Genomic DNA, 20,766 nt, shown 5'->3' on the forward strand with positions numbered 1-20,766 from the left:
TGTCTCGTCCCCCATTCTTCCGGCTGTTCCTGCGGAATAACTGTCGACTTCATCATTCTCAATCAACTCCCTCGCCCTCCTTTCGTGAACCCTTGCTTCTGGTTCTACTTCTCCGTCCGCTCTCCTGCTTCTCTCTTCCATTTCTCGGATGGTTGTTTGAGGGGGTTTGAGGGGGATTGAGGGTAGGTTGGCGAGGTTCATCGGTTCTGGGTTCTTCTACCACTGGCAACACATTTACCGGGGTGTTAAGGCCTCTTTGTTGCATTATCTGCCCCAACCAGTGGGCGGTATTTTGTAGTTGGAGGGCCATGGTTTGAAGGTCCTGGTTGGATATAGCAGCTCCAGGCAGGCTCCCTTCCAGGCTTGGCGAGGGGTTGAAGAGGATTGGTGTTTGGTTGTTTGGTGTTGTGGGACTGGAAAAAGAGAACTGTTGTCCCTCCTGAGCGGAGCTCAGGTCATTTGGAATGACGTTGTTTTCGTTGTGGTTAGCCATTGTGGTTAGCCATTGTGGATCTCAGTGGGTATTGCAAGAGTGGAACTCCGGCGATGAAAAGATCTCCTTCGTCCCCACAGACGGCGCCAATTGATGATCTGAGATCCAGAAAATAGGGTTTTACAATGATCCTATAAAACTGGAAAAAGCTTATTCCTAGAGGAGAATATTTCTCCTTTTATATGTTTTCTTTTGTCCGCTAGTGACGTGTAACAGAATGTGTCATTGGGCCACCTGTCCTTGTCACGTTAATATGGACGTACGAGGAAATCAGATCGCTGCCCCATGCGTAACGGCCCCTGATTCTCCCGGACGCACGTACGGGTGGGCCCACCAGGCGAGTGGGCTGGTCGCCTTTCTTCCTCTGGGCTAATCTGAAAGATGGGATTAGAGCTGGGATTAGAGAGGATCTTATCGCCGGGTCATAAAGGCTGGGCCGGCCTGATTGTGGAGTCGGAATAGAGCCCGGTCTCAAGACTGAGCGGGCTGACGGGCTGGGCCTGGATCATAAGGAAGACTTGAGTGCCTCTAAGTAATGGGCTGATATCATGGGTTTGGCCTCAGACCGGAGTGGAGAAATCCAGCGGTCATCAGTAATTAATTTAAATATTACTCTAGTTTACCAAAAAATAAATCATAATTTAAAAAAAAAATAAAAATTATGAAAAAAATTATATTTTAAAAAAAATACTAATTAATTAAATATTACATTTTAAAAAAATTACTAATTAATTTTTATAATACGAAAAAATTCATTTATTAGTTTTTATAACTTTAAAAATTCACTTATTCAAATTTAATTTTAATTTTACTATATTAAATAATAAAATTCTACTTTATTTCAATTTTTTTGAATTATCTTAAAATTATTGTATATTTTATCTTTTAAAATTATAATAATATAAATAAATTATTATAATTTAATTTAATTTAATTTTTAAAATAATTAAAATATTTATTTTTGAATATTATTAAAAATTAGATTCAATTAATCGCACCATTACAGAAGTAAGTTTAGGAAGGAATGTCCAATGAGATATCATGAGCGTAAATACCGATAATTGAGATACTGACAGTAAGTACAAAAGGTTTCTTCTAAAGGAAGACAAGAAGCGCATTGCATGCTAACACAGAGATTCAAATACAAGAAGCCGGCGTTTCTCCTCCTCTGCTCATTGCATGCTAACATAGAGATTCAAATTCAAAGATGGCGTTTTGGGGTTTGTTGTTTGGTTCTACTCTTATTTCTATATGTATCTTCTTCTCGGTAATTGTATTGAGAGTATGGATAATCGATTCCTTGTTTCTCAAGTTTTCAATTTTGTTGTATTTTTGAGAAGGGATTTCAATACCGTACGGTGGATCCATTACTCACCGCAGTGAAAACCCTCCAAGAAGGCTTCGAATTACACAGGTTAATTATTTGTATTTTTATTTTCTTTCAAAGTTGCTCATATTTTGTTGATGCTCTGATGGGTCTAATACTCGTGTATTCAATTATGTTTCTCTGCTAGGGATGACTCAATTCTGAACTGTTTCTAGTTTCTTGCATTAGAACTTTCACATCAGAAAATGGTTATTTCTTTCCCACATGTTATAGAAAATCAATGAAATATTAAAAGATTCATGGGTTTTACATGAATTCGGCTTATAATCAGTTTGTGCAGTTTAGGTGCATGTAAGAAATTTCTGCTTAGAACAAATTGTATCAAATGAAACGCGTCAATAGAAAATAGAGTAATAGACATACATCGGGAGATTATGCACAACTCTCTTGTTACATGCTTCCTTAGTGGTAATGCATGTCTCCCATCTCTAATATATGAAGAAAAATTATAAATTTATATCTTGGGGAGCAGTTAAAAGTAGTACTTCCAGTGTATTGATTAATTAGCCCATATATATGTATAGTTTCATCTCACAAAATCACATACATATAAAAATCTTTTAGTAACTAGAAATATCCACGTCTAGTTTTCATTAATTTAACATTTTATATAGGAGTTCACAATAAAATTCTCATAAACTATCAGTTTTTTTATTATATTCATTTAGTTTTCTTTTGTGAGTACACAGGCAACCTTGGTGGAGCGATCAGATGTTTACATTAACAGTTATATGAGTTATGTAGATTGCAAAATTGGAGATAAAGCCCCAATTTACATATGTTCATTGAACAAAGGTTCGATTCCCCTTGAGGTTGAAATTGAAGTGTCTGAAGATATCACTTTCAGGGTCATAGGTTATCGAGGAGTTCATCTTTCTGGTTATTATATCAGTCAGATCACAAAAGCTAAAACGTATCCTTTATAATCCCTTTTGCTGTTTTAACTTTAACATAATTATGCACTGAGTACAAGATAAACTGCTCAAATACTTGGTTTTCATGTAATCTTGTCAGAATTTGTTATCTTTTACTATTATACAATCACCTAGTCATTTGTGTGAATTGAAAGCTGCTGAACATGCTAGAAGTGATGACAATGCTCTCAGGCTGTTCAAGTGCATGGGAACTTGTACAAGCAGGGGTATGTTTTACCTTCGTGGACATAGTTTCGAATAGTTAATTTTTTTTTAAGAGGCAAATGATTTCTGTGTTTTTTCTTTATTAACATGCAATTTAGCCTTTTAAAGTTATTTTTTCTGTCTTTTACTTATATTTAGTTCTAGATTCAGCTTTCCTTTTCGGCGTGCATGTGTGTCAGTGCACACACACATTATATTATGTTCAGTGGTATTTTGACCTTTAATGTATTGTGGGGATTACTGTTATTTCATAGTACAAGTCACAGTATTATTGTGGATGAATGGCACAGATGATTGATTGGGTAGTGCTACATGACTAGTAACAATGGTTAGTTAGTTAGTTGTTGGAATAGTAGAACTACACTATTTTTTTGCTAACAGTGCCAACCCTTACAAATTTAAGTTGATAAATTGTATTGTAATTCTAATATTTGACAGGCATTGAAGAATAAACTTTTAAGGTCAACTCAAATTTTACAGTTTTGCTATGCATGGGTAAAGCATGAAAACATTAATGAACTTCTAAGGGATTGCAGACTGTGCAGATAGAAGAGATAAGGAAGTGTAATTTAAGTGAACATTTCGGGAGATTTTTATACGCTAATTACAACAGACTATTAAAAACTAGTTGCTTTTTTTCCATGGTACAAGGATTTAATGCTGAATCTTGTTTTGTTAACCTCCTACTCATCTCTCTATGAAAGTAAAAAGAATTATTCTACTATGGTCAAATAATCTAGTTTTTAAACGATAGCTGCCTCAATAAGTAGCATGGTTAAACAACAATGAAGAATGTAAGTTTTAATCCAAAAAAAGGGTGGTTCTCGTTTCAAATAATTAATTGAAGGTTTTGGTCCAAGCAGGAAAGGAAATGGGGATGGGAGATCAAATAAAAAGACAGGTTGGGTTGGCTCTGGCCAGTTTTAGTATAATATAAAAAAAATTATATCATAGTATGTTTTAATTATAAAATTAGTCTTTGTTTCTGTTGGGATCTGTAACGATACTTGGTGTAAATAGCTTGATTACCTGCTGAAATTAGGATACTAATTAACTTAATTAGTTGCTATAAATATTCTTTCTTGCATATCTTCCTTTTTAGTGTATTCTGTAAATTCTATATACACCTCAATCAGCTTGAGGGAATAAATCAAGTTGCTTGTTACACAAATCTCTTTTCTTCCTCTTAGTTCTCATGGTATTAGAGCCTAAAAAAAGGTATGATTTATTTAGTTCCACTGGCAACAGTGCACAGTTAAGGAACCTTTTCTACGTTGAAGCCAAAAACTTCCTCAAAAAAGCTTAACGACCAACAACTCATGAGCATATTCAAAACACCCTCACAAAGCACTAGAATATAAAACAACTCTTAGAATTGCACTTCCCTCTCCAAAGGCAATACTAGTGAGAAAACATCATAAATTTTCTCTCCAAAGGCAATGCTGGCAAGGAAACATCATTGCAATGCCCTCTCCAAAGGCAACATCAGCAAGGAAATATCAAAACAAAGTCCTTTTTAAAGGTAATTCAGGCAAGGAAACAACACAAAATAACTCATAGGATTACACAAACCACACCAATCAAATACAGAAAGTACATGTGAATGGTGCCCGTAAACAATACCAATAAATAGTGTACATGAATGGAATATGTGAACTGTGCTAATAAATAACGGTAGTAATAGTTCTCGTGAACAGTACCTAAGGCCTAAGGAATTGAAAGGTCTAATACCATGTTAGAGTTAGAATGATAGAAGAGAGAGAAAGAACACAAGAAGAATTGTGTGGTTAGGCTATGAGAGCCTGCATCCACGGATGCAACCTCAAAGGTCTACATTTTTTTTGAATTGGATTCTGTCACTGGTATACAAAGGCTTCCCTATTTGTAATAGAAGATCCAGGACATGTTTGATATGGTACTATAAATCAAAGTATTCTCCAACTGTATTAGGAATATATCAAATTCCCTTATTTTAAGAATATATAGACACACAACATTCTATTGCAAATCCTGCATTAAATAGGAATAAGTTTCCATAACGCTCCCCCTTAATCGTAGGTTAGAATCTCAGCAATTCTAACAATTGTAATTATCAATAAAATAATTTCTAATATATCAAATTTCCTTTCTTTCTTTTTACATCCAAATCCCTGTCCATTATTGAAAACCAACTCGAATTTAGCTGGAAAAGTATATTAAATTCTTTGTCTATACACCAACTTATAACCTTGACAAAAGTATTTCACCCAAAATCTTGAGCCAAGTCATTTGCAAATTGAAAATAAAAAGAAAAAAGCGTAGAAAATTCACAAAGCCAACACCATCTCTTCAACAACAAATCTAGTAAATCTTTATTCAGCATCTCCAAAATCCAAACCCTAATAGATGTGCTGGATTTGAAGTTGATGGAATTAAGGATGTAAGGGTTACCATGGGATCATTGTTGAGGTGGTAAGGAAGTTGGAGGGCGAGAAAATATTTTATGTTATAATTACTTATGCTCCACCATGATTCATATTACGCAGTCGTAGGGTTGTCTTGAGTGTTGCAGTTGTGTCCCACTAGGAAAGTTTTACCATTGTCTTAGTATTTTAGACCATTAGATGCAAGTGATTGTGTTTCAGTTCACAAGGAAACCTATTACTTTGCAAATTACAAGTCGCATTAATTCTTGATTTAAATCACAAATGTAGAGCTAGATCATAAGACATCAAGAGAATCAATTATTCAAGAACATAGATAAACAAATTCTCTATCAAAGCAGAACATTATTAATTTTCATTCCAATTTGCTTTACTCCAAGAAATCAAGAAAACATAACTTTTTGAATGCATTTGATGGATGAAAAAGACCACAAAGTTGAAAGAGGTTGAGAAATCTAACTTGAACTTGCTCATATACAATGTTTATGTAGAGCTACAAAGAAAACATAACAAAATTCTGTTGATTCTCAATTGACGAAGTATATTGAAACTCTTAAACATTAAAGAATTCTTTTTAGGACTTGTGTAGAGAATAAACCCTAGCTCTAATGAGAAAGTCAAATACCAAAATATCTAAAATATATTATTTTCTAATTTGTTCCTAAAATAAGTAAATGTAAATTTTTATTAGAAGCTGGCCCCAAATTGCAATGCCTTCTCATTCATTATATCATTATTGGTTGTGTTCTTTTAGTACATCCTAACTTTCTAAAGGTTACAGACGTGCTGGTAGTGTCTGGTGATTGAATTACTGATATTTCCTAATCAATTATTGTGGTACTTGCTAAATACCAACTTTGGTTGTGTTTTGTGTTTATATTGTACAAACTTATGAAAGCTGAAATAAAATTATGATCTAATCTAATAGTAACTAAAATCAATTGCTTTTTAATCGCATAGAGCTTTTTCCTTGCAATAGTCTTGAATATTAATTTCTTTAAAATGAAAATTTTTATTAGGTTGTCCTTTCTTTCTTGAACTCAGATACATGTGCCAAAAATGGATGCATATCTCTATGTCTGACTAATCAACTTTCAAAATAAAACATATGGGATATGGATTTAGATTTAGACACAGGTGCTTGGATATGTTATGATATATAAAATAAACTAGAATAAAAAATATAAATTTATATAGTAATAATTATAGTCTAAATAGATGATCAAATACAAACAAATACAAAATTCAAAGGATAACTAAATAACTATTTTTATCTAAATACAACTCTTCATTTTAACAGAAAAGAATGCTTTATTAACTATATTGAATATATCAATTAAGTGTCCGAGACTCAGAGTGCATGAATATGAGTTGGACACATATTCTATGTTGTATCCCATAAAGTGTCCTATCGACACGGATATGCATTTCAATATGAAGAGTCAAGAGTATCAGAGTTTATGTCATATAATTATCACTAAAAACTAAAAAAGAGGATTTAACTTTACATTCATAGGCAAAAAGATTTAAGTTTGAACAAGACCTTGTTTAGGAATTCAAGAAAGGAAGAAAGATATACCTTACTTTCATATTGATTATCTTATTACCAAAATTAAAAATCCTTGATGCTTAATTTATATTTGCTTTTATAAATTTCATTTGTCTTTTGATGTTAAAATTTATAGTGCATTCATTGTATTGCTTTGTTGCTAGTATGATGCTTGAGCTTTTTACAAATTTAATATGAACTTTTTATTACTCACACCTTTATCTTGTCTTATTTTTGTAATGTAGATAAATTTTTTATTTGATATGTTTAAATTTATATTTCAGTTGTTGTCCCGTTAGAAAATGAGAATGTTGCAAGCATCAAACATTTTGAGGATGACACTGGCATTAATTTGGAAGGTTTACAACAACAATTTAATATTGTTGAGAAAGCATGTGAAAGTCAAAAAGATGCAGTTGTCCAGGATAGTGAGATTTCAGAGCCTCCTGGTCATTATTTACCATCCTTTAAAGCTACAATACTGACAACATGTCTTCTTTTTAATTTTTTATTTTACTTTTAACTTCATGTTCAATTTATTTATATTTTCTTGGTTGTTATGGATATGTTTATCTATTGATATGTTTGAATTTGACATTTCAGCTATGATTGAGTTTGAAAATGAGGAAGTTGCAGGTCCTAAATATCATGGGAGTCATGGGGAGGGAATCACTAGTAACATGGAAGGTTCTCAACAACAATTTAATATTGTTCAGAAAGCATGTGAAATTCAAAAAGATGCTGTTATCCAGGATACTGAGATTTCAGAGCCTCCTGGTCATTACTTACCATCCTTTAAAGCTACAATATTGATAACATATGTCTCTTTTTTTTTTTCTAAACTTTATGTTCAATTTGTTTATATTTTCTCGGTTATTATGGATATGTTTATCTGTTGATACTTGATATGTTTGAATTTGACATTTCAGCTATGATTGAGTTTGAAAATGGAGAAGTTGCAAGTCTTAAGTGTCATGGGGAGGGTATCACAAGTAACATAGAATGTTCTCAACAAGAATTTAGTATTGTTGGTCATATAGGCTATGTTCAAAAGGATGAAGCACTTAAGCAAGATGATAAGATTTCAGAGCCACTTGGTTAATTTTCTTTATCCTTGAAGCTATGATTTTAATATCTTTGTTTATTTTGTTAAATTTATTTTTACTTTTGTGTTTGAGTAATATGTTCAATTTTCTTGTATGATGCATTTCATTATAATAGTGTTGCAAAGTGATAAGGTTGCATGCGTCAACAATCTTGAAAAGGGCATTGACAGCAATATGGCAGGATCTCAGCAACAAAATAATTTTGAGAGAACAAGTGATTTTCACAAAGGTACAGTTTGCCAAGATGCTAAGATTTCAAAAGCACTTGCTCATTATTCTCCATCCTTGGAAGATGTCTTTTAAAAAAAAAGGAAAATAATTTTTAATACCAGCTTATTTTTGTTAGTATATGGAATTATTGATAAGTTCCTCATTTGATATGTTTGAAATTGAATTTCAGTCACAAATGAGTTTTGGAATGATGATGGTACAAGTATCAGGCATCTTGAGAGGGATGTTTATAGTGATATTCAAGGTTCTCAATCTCAACACCAACTTGATATTGTTGAGAGAATATGTGCTGTTGAAAATGATTGAGTTGTCCGTGATGCTAAGATTTCAGAACAACTTGGTCATCATTCAAATACCCCGAAATTGAAATTTGTAAAATTTCTCTTTTTTGTTAAATTATTCTTTCTTCTTTTTTCATGTGATATGTTTGATTTGAAATTGACATTTCAGCTACAATCTCATTAGAGAATGATAAGGTTGTGAACACTAAACATCCTGTGGAGGATGGTGCTGGTGATACAGAAGTCTCTCAGCAACAACTAGATATTGTTGAAAGAACTCATGATATTCAAAAAGATGAAACAATTGTGCATGATGCTGAGAATTTAAAACTGCCTGGTTATCACTTGCTATCTTTTGAAAACATATATTTATTTCTCTATATTTATGAAATTTAAACTTGTTTTTATATGAATAGTTTGTATAATTTTGTCATTTGATATGTTTGAAATTGATGTTTCAGTGATTGTGGAGTTTGAAAATGAGAAGGTTGCAACTATCATGCATCTTGAGGAAAACATTGCTGGTAATGTGAAATTATTAGCAATTTAGTATTATTGAAACAATGTTATATTAAAAGGATAACAAATTACCAGATATTTGGATTTCAGAATAGCTGGGTTTTGATTCATTTGTATGTTGAAGATGCATCTTTTATACATAGTTTTATCTTTTGTTAATATTATTTGTTTTCTTGTTGCATATTAGTGATATAGCGAAGTGTTCCAGTTGATGTTTTAAATTGACATTTCGTTGAGTTAGAAAATTTTAAGGTTGTAAGCGTGAAGCATGAGAGCATGTGATATATCAGTTATCTTATGTTGAGGTTCAAATCACTTGGTGATAATTCCTTCTCCGTTGAAGCTGCCTTTTCTAAGAGAAAACATCTTTTTTTTTTCAGAAGAAATTGTATCTTGGATGCTGGTAATTTGGATAGTTATTTGTTTGATATGCTGGAAATTGACCTTTCAGATATAGTTGACTTCAAAAATGAAAAGTTTAGGCACAACCTTCTTCTTGAGGACAGCATGCCTCTTATGTTGAATTTTAATGGCAATAATTTGTTATTCTTAAGAGTTAAGAGAATATGTGATGTTCAAAAGGATGTAGTGGTCCAATATGTTGGTAATTGGTATTTCAGAGCCACTTGGTTATCTTCACTTCCTTATTACATTTCTAGAAGAAAATCCCTTTTATTTTTCAGTTAAATTTATATCTAATTCAGTGGGCATGAATAATTTAAGTACTTTTCTTTTATTGATTTGCTTGAAATTGACATTTAGATATAGATGAGTTAAGAAATGAAGAAGGGGTTTGTATCAATTATCTTGAGGATATTGTGAGTGATTCCGAAGGTTCTCCACAAGAATTTGTTATTGTAGAGATGCCATGTGATGTTCAAAAAGATGTGCAAGATGTTGATATTGGAAAGTTAGTAGGGGAATTTCTGAACAAAGATGATATTGAAGCTTTGCCTAGTGCAGACCCTGAAAGGTATGAGTTTACCCATGGTTAGATTAGTTTATTTTTTTAAGAAAATTAATTATTATTATCAATATCATTATTATTATTTTGCTGCTTTGATGTCAATTCTACTATGGGAATTTTTCCTTTTCAATTTCATGTCACAGTTTTGTCTTATTTTAGAATCATTTCATGTATTTACTCGCATATAAAACATATAGCAACTGCAGTGCTTGACACTCCAATTTTCAAGCTTTCTGACAGTGGGTTAGAGTCTAGTATTATGGAATTGCACTTTGCATTGTTGATTTGGTCAGCAAATAAAATGCAGCAGTTCTATGATTGACAGAAAACTATTACCGCCTTTGAAATCCAAAGGCAAATATGTCAAATTTTTTCTATGAATAGGAACCTTGGTAGTTAAGACTCAAATTGAAAAAGTGGGATAAAAAAATTGTTCTGCTTCTTAAATAACTTCAGAACGAACAGAAAGAAATTGAACGTCAATTATATTTTTGGTAGTCATCCCAATAAGCATGAACCAATCATAATAAACCAATAGAAGGGCCAGAGACCAAGAAATCGAGTTTTTCTTTTTGCTATGTAGTTGTTTTCACTGGCTAGAGTATTAATTGACAAAAAGAAGAATAGTTTCATTTTCACTGGTGTGTTGTATCATATGCTGGAAGCTCATTTTTTACTGTTCTATATTAGTGATTCATGTGATGAAGAAGCTGGCATTTCAGAGAGGATAAGTGATCCCAGACAAAAGAACCTTGAAGGTATGAGTTACATTATCGAATTTTGTCCATGTTACTGCAGTCAGGATCTTCTTTAATCCTTTTGAAATTTGAGGTCTGCATGATTTGGGTGTTTGCCATGCTTCTTGGTATCATATAATTACCTTGTCATAGATTATACTGAATCTCATCATCATATCTATGATGAAGAACATTGAGCAAGGACTGATTCTATGTTCCTATTTGCCAAAGAAGAATTTAAAGTCTTTGTATTTATTTTTCTTTTTTATGATTATACTTTCTTTAACATCACTTCTCGTTTGCTTTGGTTGAGATGTTAATGGCTTGCTTTTGCTTCTTTTCCTCTTTGTGGATTCACTGGTTATTCTTTGCATTAGGCTTTTGTAATGTGGTCTCCATCACACCTGCTCTGATTATGAAGATGGTATGATGGGATTGTGGGTTTAAATTTCTTTTCTTTCTTTGATCCCACTAAATTGATATTCCTGGTTGATGTCGCATGAGATGGCATGAATTTGTAAATTTTGAGAGCAGACAGCATATTTTTCTTATGGATATAATGTGTCATTATGAGGAATAAAATGTATAAAAGAACATGGGATGTTCAAAGAGATAAACTACTTGTCCTAGATGCGTGATATTTCAGAACCACTTAGCCTCTTAGAGTAAGATAAATAATTTTCTCATTTCGTATTATTGAAATTGACATTCAGGTCTAGCCAAGTTAAAAAATGATGAGATGGTTTGTGTCAATCAACTTGAGGAGGACATTGCAAGTGATATTGAAAGTTCTAAACAACAATTTGTCATTGTCAAGAGGACATGTGATGTTCAAAACAATGAAGTTGCCAAAGATGATGGCATTCTTGGAAATTTGGGAGAGGGACTTCTGAATAAAGATGAGTTTGCTGTCTTGCCAAATGCGAACCTTGAAAGGTATCTTTCTTGCTTTTTTTTAAAAAAAAAAAAAATTTTTTTGCTGCTTTTATGTTCATCTACTTCGAGTTTCTAGAGTCCAGACTTCCTTAGCGATGGATTGGACTCTGTAGTATTATGGGCAATAGTTCTATTATAATTAGGAAAAACTTATCCTCTCTGGAAGCTGTAAAGTTAGAATAATGGAAGAGAGAGAAGAAAATAATATTTAGAAGAATTAAGTGGTTCAGCTTTGCGAGCTTGCATCCACATACACAAAGCCTCAAAGTGGATCTATATCTAATAATGCAAATGCTTCCCTATTTATAATGGTAGATCCAAAACATAAATGCTATAATACCGTAAATTAAAGGATTCTCGATCTGTATTAGGAATATATCAAATCTCTCCATTTTAGGAAAATATAAATATATATTATTCTATCTATTTGGGAATATAAATCCTATATTAAATAGAATAACTTTCTATAATATTCCCCTTTAATTGTAGTATAGAATCTCATTTATTCTAACACTCTTGCTTGATAAGATTCTACGTAAAATCTAAAAATCACACAAAGGCACTCACACAAAATGCCAAAATATAAAACAATCCTTATAGTTACACTTTCCTCTCCAAAGACAAAAAACCGACCGAATCGAATTAATTTGAAAGTTCGGTTCGGTTTTTTATTTATTTCGGTTCGGTTTAGATTTTAATTTTAAAAATTTTAGTTATTTCGATTCGGTTCGGTTTTGATAAAAAAAAATTGTAAAAACCGAACCGAATCGATTAGTGATAATAATATATTATTTTCAATAATATAGATAGATTAGATCATATTAAGGTTAAAATATTTCAATTAAATTTTAAAATATTAAAATTAAAGTGTAAAAAATAAAAAAAATTATTAAAAATAAAAACCGATTAAACTGAATCGAACCGAATCGAACCGAATCAGACCGGTTCGGTTTGATTCGGTTTCTGACCAAAATCAGTTCGATTCAATTTTTTAAAATACTCAAATTTCGGTTTTCGGTTTATTCAGTTCGGTTCGGTTTTGAACCTAACCGACTGAGTGCTCACCCTTAGGAAACATCAACACAAAATCCCTTTCTAAGGCAAGACTGGAAAGGAACCAAGAACAAAAAACAATATGATGAATAATGCCAACGAACAATAGCAGTGAATAGTATCCAAGCCCCAAAGAATTGAAAGCTTTGATACCATGTAAAGTTAGAAATAAAAGAAAAAAAAAATAGAACGAGAATACGTGGTTTGGTTACGAGAGCCTATATCTACGGACACAAAACCTCTAAGTGGATTCTATATCTAATAATACAAATGCTTCCTTATTTATAAGGAAAGGTTCAAAACGTATATTGTATGATACTATAAATTAAGAGATTTTGAACTATAATAGGAATGGATCAAATCTCACTGTTTTAGGAATATATAGATATATTATTCTATCTATTTAGGAATGTAAATCTTGTATTAAATAGGAATAACTTTCTAGAACATCCTTTCTCATAGGTAATGAAAATAGGGCTGTAAAGGTCATACACAGTGGTAATGGCATGGCGCCATACAAAATTTTCAAATCAATTTGCAAAGCTTATAAAATGAAATGAGATCAATAAATTTAATTCAAAATAATATATACAAATGCATAATAAATATAAATATATTAAATGTAAACTATTTAACTAAAATTTAACATCATATAGAAAAATATTAAGCTCACCACCACAAAGAATGTCTTACAGGTTTGTGGATCAAAGCTAAATAAGGAATGATTCATATCAATAGGATCATTATAAGTAAGTTGTAAAGAGTATGAGAGGATGATGAAGCTGAATTTGTTACTAACAGGATAATACGTAGGATAATTGGTTGGATATAGCATACCTTGAAATTGGCCATAGAACCCATGATTTGATGAAGTCACAACTTTAGTTATGAGCTACTTTTCCATAATTTGATGAATCAATTGAAACTTTTCTCCTTATATCCAACACCTTTACCCCTTGGTTGGATATTGCATCACCACTAGAACTTTAAGATACCTTTGTTCTTTGATATGTATGTTATGTTGGTGGAGATGGTTCTAAATAAATTCTAATTCCACCGTGTCTTTAACTAGGTCGATCTTGTGAACTACAAGCTACCACCTCCTTCAATTGAGATTCCTCCTCCACCTTTGTTACCATCATCATCATTCATCATTAAAGCTAGATAAAACAAAAAAATCATCGCTACCACTTTGTTGCCCTTGAGTTTGAGTGGCAAATTTAATTTGCGATGGAGCATTTTTGCTAATAGTATCATCTTCATGCTCCAGCCATAGATTTCATTCCCATAAACAAATATCAAATAAAACTTATGTATATAGTTTTATATAATTAATTTAATAATCTAATTTAATAAAAATAATTTCTGAAAAATAGTTTAATAATAAAAGCCACACACAATCTTTATATATCAGGTAAACTAATAGCGCTCAAAGTACAATTTTAATTCAAAGCTAACGCTTTAATCCACAAAAATTAAACAAAAAAAGCAAAATAGCAATAGAAAATAAAATACATAAAATTTAGCTCACCAAGCTTGGAAATGCAGTAAATGTATGTTGGATCTAAGCTTGTAGCCTTTGAAACTACTAGAATGAGTGAAAACCAATAAAATTGTGAATGGGCTAGTGTTGTTAAAGGCGTCAGGCGAGGTGAGGCGTCTCTCTCTGAGGCTCTCGCCTCAGGGAAAGACGCCTTGCACTATGCAGGTGGGCGTCGTCTGGCACCATTGCCTGCACATTTTTGTTCTCAATAGCGCAAAAAAGAAGAGCAAAAAGTGGTCTGTGGGAAGAAAAAATCAAAGAAGAAGGAGGATGTGGAAGAAGATTCCTCGTTGGAATAGAAAGTAGTATAATAATATTAAAAAGCCACTTCTCTTTTTTTGGGAGAAGAAGAGATGTAATCTTATTTTTGTCTTTAGCATTAGTAACATATAAAAGATTCTACTAGTATATTTATATGGAAATAGAATATTAATATTTGGGATTAGTAATTTATAATAAATAATATTTATGTATTTATTTATAAATAATATTTAATTATAGAAAATTAATATTAATTTCTTTAGTTATATTTATATACTTTATTATTATTTAATTTTTTTGTTATATATATTATATTATTATTTTATATTCTATATTAGAATTATATTTTATATTTCTATTCTATATCAAATATTATTATTATTTATTATATAGATTATTCTATTATTATTTATGTATTTATATATCAATTTAATCATATATTATATATAATTATAATAATTATAATTTTTATATTTGTATTAATTTTATTTATATATATTAAGAAATTAATATTAATCTCCTACACATTATATATAGATGTGTACATTTAAAATATATCAAAAATGGCTTGGTTACCTTTTTTAAAAGGTATCGCCTCACCTCTCGCCTAAGACTTTAATAAAACCACTAATATCTCATATATGTTTTCTTAGAAGTGAATATATGCTAGCTGAAACAAACCTTCAAATTTTAAGACAAAAAATGCCCAGTTTTACTCTCTTCTTCCAATATTCTCTTTTCCAATATGGAATATTGAAATTCTTCTTTTGGGTTGGCATTCTTCACCTTAATTAGAAATCCTCTTAGTTTGTTCAAGTCCAAACTCATATTTCCATTCATTGGTGGAAAGGAAAATGAAGGCTAAGTCGCATAGAGCAAAAGACTTGTATCACCATGTCTAATGACAAAAGAATAAAAAATAGAATTTGAAATTTTTGGAGTAATATACATAAATAATTTTTCTACTAACTATTGTTAAGGAGAATTGTTTTACAAAAATTAAAATTATTAATCATTTTTTAATTATTTAAAATTGTTTTTCTAATGGTGGTTGGTTGACGTAGTATAACTTGTAGATCTTGAAATTAATGTTGAAATTTGAAGCTTTGTGAATGGTATGATTGGCAGATATTTGAGGGGAAAATTTAGGGTCTTATGAAAGGATGAGACTTGAGAGATATAGTTTGTGAATAGTAATAAAAGGTTTAGAAGGGTATAGGTCCTATAGGACCTTTAAGTAACTTCAATACATGAAGTAGGGTTCTTCGATCTATTTGAAATTTTGAATTATGTAAACTGAAGAATAAAATTGTTCGGGTTTAACAACTTAATTTCCTTAAAGTAATGTGTGTTTCATTGTCTTGGAAAACTAACAAGTCTTGGAAATTGAATTTAATGATTGATCATGTGAAGTTTGTCTTTTGTAACTATTGGATCATTTTGTTTGATAAGAACATTATTCACCCTGATCTTCTTCTTGGTGGATAATCTATTGTTGAGCATGCTATATACTGAATCTTTAATCTTCAGGGACAAGGCAGAGTTAATAAACAGAAAGGCAGATATCAGCCCAACCATGACAATTGAACAATGTCAGGCTGTTTCCATTTCATCAACTGTGACTGTGATTAAAGCAAGTTCCTATGAGAGGGAGAAAAAGAAGAAAAGCAGGAAGCAGAAGTCTAGAATTGTTGGGTTGATTAGCAATGAGAATCAGGATCAAGTTAGGGGCAACAATGGTGGCACTTGTTCAAATGATTATGACAGGTTTATCATTTAAATTTTTACAATTATAATATTGTGACTAACGAAATTTTAACTAATGAGCACTACAGTTAAAGAAATTTGTACCTGCCATTCACAAAATCACTAAGGTTGTTGTGGAAGAACAAAGGGACAATGTTCTTAGCATTGAGATTTTGTTCTTTCAAATCCTTATTTTGTACAAGCTAAATGCGGGGTTAATGGGAATTCTCTATTTGTTTTACCTAATTAATCTGGATATATCTTTGAGTTTATGTTACAATAGTGGATTATTTTCATGAGCAGGCAGTTTGATGGTGATTTGGACCTCATGGAGAAGAGAAATGTAGATGCAAGTGTAAGCATGTGTAATGATAAGATCAATGATGCATCTGTTCCATATACAGAGTTGGATGTCAGAAACAGACAGCTTGAAAAGAAGAAAAGGAAAAGAAAGCATCAAAAGGTGAAAAGGGTTGGGGACGATTACAAGATCAGGTGCTATGCTTACTTCTTGTCATTTACAAAAACAGCGCAACTAATATTGTGGAAGTCTTCTATCATGTCTGGTTACAACCATAGTTCTGTTTATCTTTGGAAGAAGTATGATAATGATGGTCAAGTTATGGAATTTATAGCTGATAAATGTCACTGAAAAGTCCTTTTTTTTACTGTCTTTGGAAACGAACCTTTTTTTTTTGGGGGGGGGGGTTGAAATTAATTTCGGTTTTCCCTCAAATCATTATATCCATCTTGATGTTGTATTTAAAGTGTTTGTATTGTTGGTCAGGCATGTTGATGATGGTTTGGTGCTTGAGGGGATGAGTGAGGGGGAAGTTGGTGCATGCATGACGCATGACAAGATTCATGATGTATCTGGTCCTCATTCTGGCATGGATGGTGGAAACATGCAAAAGCCTGAAAAGAAGAAAAGAAAAAGAAAGCATCAAGATATGAAAAACGTTGAGGATGATTGCAGGGCCAGGTTCTGTGTTTAATTTATGCAGTTTATAAGGATAGAACAATACTGTAGGAATTCTCTATCTAGTCTCATTAACATCAATGTTATGTTTACATTATCTTTGGTAGAACTATAGCTGTATGTTGTTGTAATAGTGGAAATTAACCCTTGATAAAGATAACTTCAAAGTTCTGTTTTTATTCATGTTGTCTTTTGAACTTGCCAATTGATCTTACATTTACGATGACTTAGTCTCATGCAGTGATTCTTTAAGCAGTTGCTTTTTTTGGAAGTGAGAAAGAGAGGCGGGGGGCTATAAAAATTCTCAAACTTATCTTGTTAACATCGTAGTTCCGTTTCCATTATTTTCTGTAGAATTATAAGAGTCATGTATGTCGGAGTAAAATTGTGGAAATTACAGCTGATAAAGATTGTTGTAAATTCATTTTGTGCTTGGTAATTATTCTTCAATTTATAACAAGTTAACCTCATGCCTTGCACATTTTCCTTTTCTTTTTTTTTTTTTTTTCAAGAAAGAGAGAAGAGATGGGGCATGTTTGAGTTGAAATTAATTGGGGGTTTCCCTCAAACCAATTTCATCCACACCTTAGTTTGTTTTTAAAGTAGTTTGTTTTCTTGTTCAGGCATGTTGGTGATGATTTGGCTTTGGAGGAGAAGGGAGAGGTTGAAGTTGGTGTGCCTGATGACAACATACATCATTTATCCTTTCCGTCTACTGAGTTAGATGTTGGAAACATGCAAAAGCCAGAAAAGAAAAGGAAAAGGAAGCATCAAGATGTGAAAAGCCTTGAGGATAATTGCAAGATGAGGTTATGTGCTTAATTATGCAATTTATAAAGATAGGACAACTAATATTGTAGAAATCTTCAATCTTGTTCATTACAAACATTATTGTTGTTTTCATCATCTTTGGTATAATTATAACAGTTATGTGGTGGTAAAATTATATAAATTGCAGCTGATACTGGGACATATCATTCTTATCAATATTGTCTTTTCAACGTGCAAATTAATCTTAACTTTACCAAGTTATCCCTCAGCTTAAGCAGTTCCTTTTTTTGAAGAGGGAATAAAAGGGTGGGAGGTTGAGTTGAAATTAATTTGGGCTATCCTGTCAAACCATTTGCATCCATCTTAGTTTTGTTTTTGAAGTAGTCTATTTTCTTTACCAGGCATGTTGATGATTTGCTCCACAAGGAGACGATAGAGGTGGAAGTAGATGTGAGCATGATTAGTGAGAAGCTTAATCATACATTTGTTCCATCTACTGGCTTGGATGTTGGACACATGCAAATAGCTGAAAAGAAGAAAAGCAAAAAAAAGCATCAGGATGTGAAAAGCACTGGGGATAATACCAGAATCAGGTTTATGTTTAATTGATAACGTATTGAAAGATGAGCATAACATTAGTCTCATTACCATCATAATACGTTTTTATACTTGAACGCTTGTAGTTATACATCACCATGTTCTGAACTTGAATGTTCATCTTACATTTACTACAAATTCAGTACATGCTTTTCTTATATTATTGTCTCAAGGGATAATATAGAGAAAAGGGAGCCAAGTGGGTAGGCTTTTTCCTTTTTTTTTTTTTTTTTCCAAAGGGCACGAGGTGGATAGGTTGGCATACCTTGAAAATGGTTCCCTTGTTTCCCTAAACCATTTGGATCCACCTTGATTTAGTTTTGAAGTAGTTTGTTTATTGACCAGGCGTGTTGATGGTGATTTGATCCTCAAGGATAAGGGAAATGTGGAAGCAATTGTGATCAATGATATATCAGTTCCACTTGTGAAGTCGGAGGTCGGAAATATTCAAAAGCTTGAAAAGAAGAAAAAGAGAAGTGCTCAACAAGATGTGAACAATGCTGAGGATGATTGCAGAAACAGGTTTATGTTTAAATGTGCCTTTTATAATGACATTCTAATCTTAGATTTACAAGTTGATTGCATACCTAAACTGTGTTTGGTTTAGCAGGGAAGTTGTTGAATCTTCAGTCTTAGAAAAAAAAGGTAAAATAAAGAAAGGAAAATCAAAGATGAGAAGAAAACTTGAGGAGCACAATGGGGTTGCCAGTTATTCAAATGCTCTAGATGCTCCAACCGCCATTGTATCAGAGTCAAAATCAGAACATAAAAAGGAAAAGTGAGTTTTTTTTTTTCCATTCAACGTTCACTAAGCATATGTTTCACCTTGATTTTGTGTTTGAAGTAGTTAATTTTTCTTGAATAGGGATTCTGATAGTGATGTGGTCCACAAGGAGAAGATACAACTAAACAAGAGAATGACAGCAGAAGTCACTGTGAACATGACTAGTGATAAGCTCAATGACACATCAGTTTCATCTACAAACTTGGAGGTTGGGAATGTCCAAAAGCTTAAAAAGAAGAAAAAGAAAAGAGGGCACAAGGATTTGAAAAACATTGAGGATGATTGCAGAAACAGGTATTACTTCTAATTATTGCAAATTGTGCGAATAGGGTCTACTGTAGAAATCTATTTTAATTAGCATCGTTTACCTAAAATCCATAACAAGAACAAGAAGCATGAGCTTTCTGATGTCCTATTAAATTTGAGAAATAGGCAATGCAAAAAATGAATGACTTGCCTCTGGACTACTTTTATTTTCTCTGCAAATACATTATTCAATTTAACAGGAAATTAGTTGATTCTGGAATTGTTTCTTGGAATTGTAGAGAGGAGATTTCACAGGAGCAAAAAGTCGTGGCGGGGAAGATGCATGGTAAATCCAGTGAGGGACAAACTAATTCACGGCCAATTGTTCTTGCTCTTTGTAATTCACAAACTAGAATTCACAAGAAGTGAGGGCTTTTTGCGTTCTTGATGTCTGAAAAATGTTGAGAGTTTCACGATTCTTCAACAGATTGGAACATAAGCACAAGCCATCGAGGAACACCCTTATTCGGAATTACTTCAAGCATGGACTTCATAGAGAAGTATTTTAACACCACTTGTGAATCATTGAGCAGTGTTTATAATCATATGCATAGTTGGTTAGTATATTTGCTCTCAAAACTCTCCCCCCTTCCTTGAACTCCATGAAATTATGATGATTTGTGCCCTTGTACTTGGAGTTTTGAATTTTAATATCTTCTTTTAAAATAATTATATCGTTTCATAATTTTTATTTACCCTATTTTTTAAATAATTTATCATAAAAATAGTAAATTACTTTTATGTATTATTATACTAGTGGAATACCGTGCTATTCACAGGCATAATGTGTAGTTTTTTTATTTATTTTAAATTTTAATTCTAATCGTTAGAAAACTTACTGTTAAAAGATAACTATTAAGGTAAAGACATTTCTTTCTATAAAAAAACAAGTTCGTTATTTTATGCTTTGTTTCAAATAATAATAATAATAATAATATTACAATAACAATAATAATAA

The 20,766-nt window shown here is 32.0% G+C and overlaps 1 protein-coding gene across 9 annotated transcripts; it reads left to right on the forward strand.

The window, feature by feature from the left end:
* The first annotated feature begins 1,551 nt into the window (after window positions 1-1,551).
* On the forward strand, window positions 1,552-20,372 carry LOC110605782. Of its 9 annotated transcripts, none has more exons than XM_021744413.2 (23): window positions 1,552-1,713; window positions 1,834-1,907; window positions 2,570-2,793; window positions 2,930-3,021; window positions 7,276-7,440; window positions 7,595-7,768; window positions 7,921-8,088; window positions 8,213-8,326; window positions 8,498-8,572; window positions 8,779-8,946; window positions 9,071-9,133; window positions 9,891-10,101; window positions 10,786-10,853; window positions 11,546-11,768; window positions 16,156-16,392; window positions 16,675-16,866; window positions 17,159-17,353; window positions 17,974-18,159; window positions 18,523-18,714; window positions 19,064-19,240; window positions 19,326-19,496; window positions 19,584-19,796; window positions 20,048-20,372. In XM_021744413.2, exons 1-23 carry the CDS (start codon window positions 1,701-1,703, stop codon window positions 20,175-20,177), a joined length of 3,525 nt encoding a protein of 1,174 aa, XP_021600105.1. In that variant the 5' UTR covers window positions 1,552-1,700; the 3' UTR covers window positions 20,178-20,372. The 9 variants fall into 9 exon arrangements, with proteins under 9 accessions (XP_021600105.1, XP_043809533.1, XP_043809535.1 ...); XM_043953598.1 differs by having other exon boundaries at window positions 1,553-1,725; XM_043953600.1 differs by having other exon boundaries at window positions 1,553-1,725; window positions 9,897-10,101.
* Window positions 20,373-20,766: the final 394 nt, after the last annotated feature.

Source organism: Manihot esculenta, chromosome 18, assembly GCF_001659605.2.
Source record: "Manihot esculenta cultivar AM560-2 chromosome 18, M.esculenta_v8, whole genome shotgun sequence".
Lineage (NCBI taxonomy): Eukaryota > Viridiplantae > Streptophyta > Magnoliopsida > Malpighiales > Euphorbiaceae > Manihot > Manihot esculenta.